The 4,332-nt window shown below is 42.0% G+C and overlaps 1 protein-coding gene across 1 annotated transcript; it reads right to left on the reverse strand.

The window, feature by feature from the left end:
• Window positions 1-220: 220 nt before the first annotated feature.
• LOC112465530 lies at window positions 221-4,234 on the reverse strand (the record flags this gene model as incomplete). The annotated part of the gene is made up of 2 exons (XM_025033098.1): window positions 1,495-4,234; window positions 221-1,176 (listed from the first exon to the last, which is right to left on the reverse strand). Coding segments are annotated over exons 1-2 (3,696 nt in total), but the record flags the coding sequence as incomplete, so codon positions are not given.
• Between the last annotated feature and the right edge of the window lie 98 nt (window positions 4,235-4,332).

Raw genomic sequence — 4,332 nt, forward strand, 5'->3', positions numbered from 1 at the left:
GGAATGTGACTAAGTAAGGATACAATCATGAATGTGTCAAACATTTTGGAATAATCACCTTTCCCTCAGACTCGGGATATTTTCCATCTCCTATTTCAAGTAAAATTTTCGAGAATTGCCCCGCGGAGACATCACCTTTCAAATATACCCTCATATTCTTTTTGAGAGAGAGTTTACAGATAAGAGACCATAAATATGATGCCTTAATGCATGCTTTAACCTCATCAGCTCGAGTTCCCCTTTGCACTACAGGCAAAGTCTGTCGGAAGTCTCCAGCCAGCAACACAGTGACTCCCCCCATCACTCCATCGTTACCCCTAATATCTTTTAAGGTTGTACTCAATGCTTCAAAACCCCCTTTATGTGCCATGGTGCTCTCATCCCAAACAATGAGCTTACAGTCCCGCAACACTTGGGCCATGTTGCTTTGTTTTGAAATATTGCACAAGGGTGTTTCTACATAGTTTAGATTGAGGGGCAGCTTAAAAGCAGCGTGAGCAGTCTTGCCTCCCTCTAACAGCGTAGCAGCAATGCCAGAGGATGCAACAGCCAAGGCAATGCCACAATCACTTCTTACTTTTGCCAAAAGTAAATTAATGAGAAAAGTTTTTCCAGTACCACCTGGAGCATCTAGAAAAAAGACCTGACCAGCACTTAATTCAATACTGCTAAGGACCTGCCGATAGACAGCGAACTGTTCATCTGTTAGTAAACCCTCGTTATTCGACACCACTTGTGCTAAGATGTTTACATCATAATTTGTTTCTCTCAGATAATCCCGATTTCTCAAAACTTCTCCTAACCTTTTTGGCTGAGACAGACCATATTGTTGTAACTCCTGTCCTCCCAAAGCCAATACTGCGTCTTCAATCATCACCAAACATCTGTTATACACCTCGTCCATTATCTGCTGCGCACTGCTTTGCAACTCTCTTTCCACTTGTCGTGTAATATCTTCTGAAAAGCTGTCTTTATACTTTTCCCAAAGACTCATAGGCTCATTAAGTTGACAGAATACCAACATCACTGTAAAAAGCTCCCGCAGCTTGAAGGAAGAATCACACAAAGCAGCTTCCTCCAATGTATTGTCCCAGTGTTTGTCATCTTCCAGCAAACCTAATGCCTTGCATGCAGACTGGAATGTGGAACAGACAACACCATTTACAGTTTTCAATTCTAAAAATGATGTTGGACCTCGAATCTCATACAGTAACATGCGAAGATAATAACACTCTGTGTTATTTGGATGGATGGTATACACTCTTCCCAGCACATTGTCCTTCTTTATTCCTGGCCAGCCATCGACATTCATTCCCCGCTTTCTTCTCTCAAACTTGTTATTTTTAAACACAAAATAAAAAGGAACCTCACAGTACAAAAGAGTTTTTGCAAAATCGTCGGTTTTGCACAGCTCGAAGAAAGCCAAGAGTGTTGTCTGAAGTGGATTACTAATCCTCTCAACTAAGTTTTTGGAATTAAAGTATACACGCTGACCATTCTCGAGGTGTACAGCTAGATGAAAGACAGCAGGATACCTCTCATGAATAGGAAACGCCAAGATTCTCCAAACTGCCTCTGAGCTGCTAATATACCGTCCACTCTCGTACAATTTTACCTCATCCCTCTTATTCTCTAAGGCAAAAGTCGCTTGATCACTGCCCTTATTCACGTACTTACAAATATACTTTATAGATTTAACTGAATTACATAATTCCACATTAATATGAGCATTGAAAGTACGTAACAAAACAGGATTATAGGGCACCACCCAACGATTGTCCAGCTCTATTTCATTGATTTTTACGGTAAATCCACCATCAGCTTGAGACCTTCTCCGATACTGCGGATATCCATCGTTTCCTGTCTGAGTGTCCTTTAGAAGTTGCCTGGGATACCTCTTGCTGCAATTGCCTCCTTTCATACATGGCGAATTACGGTTTAAGCCCCCGCAGGGCCCATGAATCATATTGGCCTTGACAATATTATAAAGAAGAGAGTCTTTCACGGGATCAGGTATTTCAGCACATATGACTTTGTCGATCATATTATTAAAGATGCGCTGCTCTAGCCACAGCAAGATGTGAATATGAGGCAAACCTCGTTTTTGCCATTCCACAGAGTACATGAAACACGTCACTTTTCCAAACAAATCACCCTTTTTTAAAAGAGCCATCATTTTCTTCACCTTGAGATGAAATACCCTAGCTATAATATCGTGTCGATCGTGAGATTTTTGGCCAGGAAGCAGTACATCTGTGATATCCTTCCACTTTGGATTACAAGTAAAAGTAATAAACAGATCAGGACGACCATAAAAACGGACGTATGTCATAGCGTCCTGAGTTCGCTCATGCATATAGCGTGGTCCTCCAGTGAATGATGACGGAAGCACCACCATTTGACCCATCTGAGCAACGTCAGCATCTTGCTTTCCCATGGCGTCTCTCAAATGAATGTAACTATCTGCCCTCAACTGCACCTGGTTATTCCTAATATAATTCAACCTTTCAGTCTCTATTTTAGCATACATATCAACCAAAAATTGACTGAAAAGTGAACGGAAGTACACCAAGTGATTAACTTCCCCTTCCCTGACCATAATACGGTATGAGTAAAAGCTCGCTGCGGATACTGTATTCTTTAGGGGCAACTTGGTCTGAGGATCGCGCTGAGACAGGGCAATAGAGTACCCATCTTCGCCACGGCAGAACAAAAGCGGATACTGCAAGGCGTCGTATGATCGATGAATCTCGCTGATACGCTTTAGTGTGTTGTCATGGCTGTGCAACACAATATCTCGCTGCTCAAATTGCTGTCCCACAATCACCAAAGCTACCTCATTTGCTGTTGGTGCATTATACCGTCCTCCATGAGCATCAATGGGCTTCCTATCTGCATGAATAATAACTTCGAAATTTTTGCAAATTGTAGGTACTTTTTCTATAGTAGTTTTTAGGTCTTTTATGTAACTATTGACTTCATGTAGCATCCTCTGCAATTCTTTAACTAATTTCTGTTTGACATCTGGAAAATTGTTGCATCTCAAGCGGACTTCCCTTTCGTCCTCACCCACGAAATAAATTTGTAGGAATTGGGCTTCTTGCTCAGATGCTGGCAGCAGGCTTCCTACCAAGTGATATACCTGCCCCTGAACTTTAAAGGTCGGTATGAAGCCGTCTTGTTGAACCTGCTTGGCTCCGAATGATGTCATGTTGAAGCAGCCATTATACTTCCGAACACGATTCATAAAGTGGACGTGCTCAGAGTGGCTACCCATTACCAAACTGTAGAGAGGCTCGGGCAGAGGTTGAAAAGGTGAAAGCTGCACCTTTCCATCATTACAACACATGCCAGGAGCCTCCTCCTTCCACTTAAGGGCATTGCAGTACTTACACTTCTGGCTCATGGTACCCAGAGCTATAATGCTGTCTGCCTCATAATCCACATCAGGATCATATGCCATGCCTGAATAAGCTTTTACCTTCCACGGAAGTGCTCGCCTTTCTAATCGTTTTCCAGAATTGCTTAATTCATATCGAAACTCTATCGCTCTGTGCACCTCAGGGTTATTTTTTTGGTATCTTGCCACCGCTGCTCTATGCACCTCCGGCTTATTTTTTGAGTACCTAGTTACCGCTGCTCTGTTCACCTCAGGGTTATTATGCGCATATTTTCTTGCCGCATCTTGAAGTTGCTTCTTCCTTTTAACGTTAGTATATCTAGCACGACGTTTGCCAGAAGCCTTTTTGCTACCAAAAAGAGATGATGGTTGTGAAATATTTGAGGCATGATCATACTGAAAAAAGAGTGGTGTAGTGGTCAATTCTTCATTTTTACGTGGCACGTATGCATCGAAATGTCCTTTAGAAAGGTCCTGCGTAAAGCGCAGCCTCTTAACAGGGTGACCTTCAACACCAAAACTTTTATAGAGCTCACCATTGCGGTAAACCTCGAAAACAAACCCAAATAATTCACCAGCCGCCACCAACTCGCATAAACCACCATAAGTAAATGGTTGAGACATGTGAGCGAGATATTCAGCAGAGCTGGTATAATTGTCCCCCTTGCTGTCGTGAGACATAATGGAAAATTCCTCCCAATTATCCACCACATGTTTCACGATTAGTTCACGCACATCGCTAGCCATTAACTGATTGTAATACATAAGATATGAGAGAGATCGGAACAGGCAAGCTCCATCCCCTGTGATCGGGACAATAGTGTGAGGCACCATCTCTCCATTAACATTTAAAAACTCATATGCCATACCGACTTAAAAAATAATAAACTGTATTAGATTTTAATAAAAAAATCCTTAAAGCCGTTTTGCAT

The sequence above is a fragment of the Temnothorax curvispinosus genome, unplaced genomic scaffold (genome assembly GCF_003070985.1).
Source record: "Temnothorax curvispinosus isolate PA1 unplaced genomic scaffold, ASM307098v1 QBEX01015303.1, whole genome shotgun sequence".
Taxonomy (NCBI): Eukaryota; Metazoa; Arthropoda; class Insecta; order Hymenoptera; family Formicidae; genus Temnothorax; species Temnothorax curvispinosus.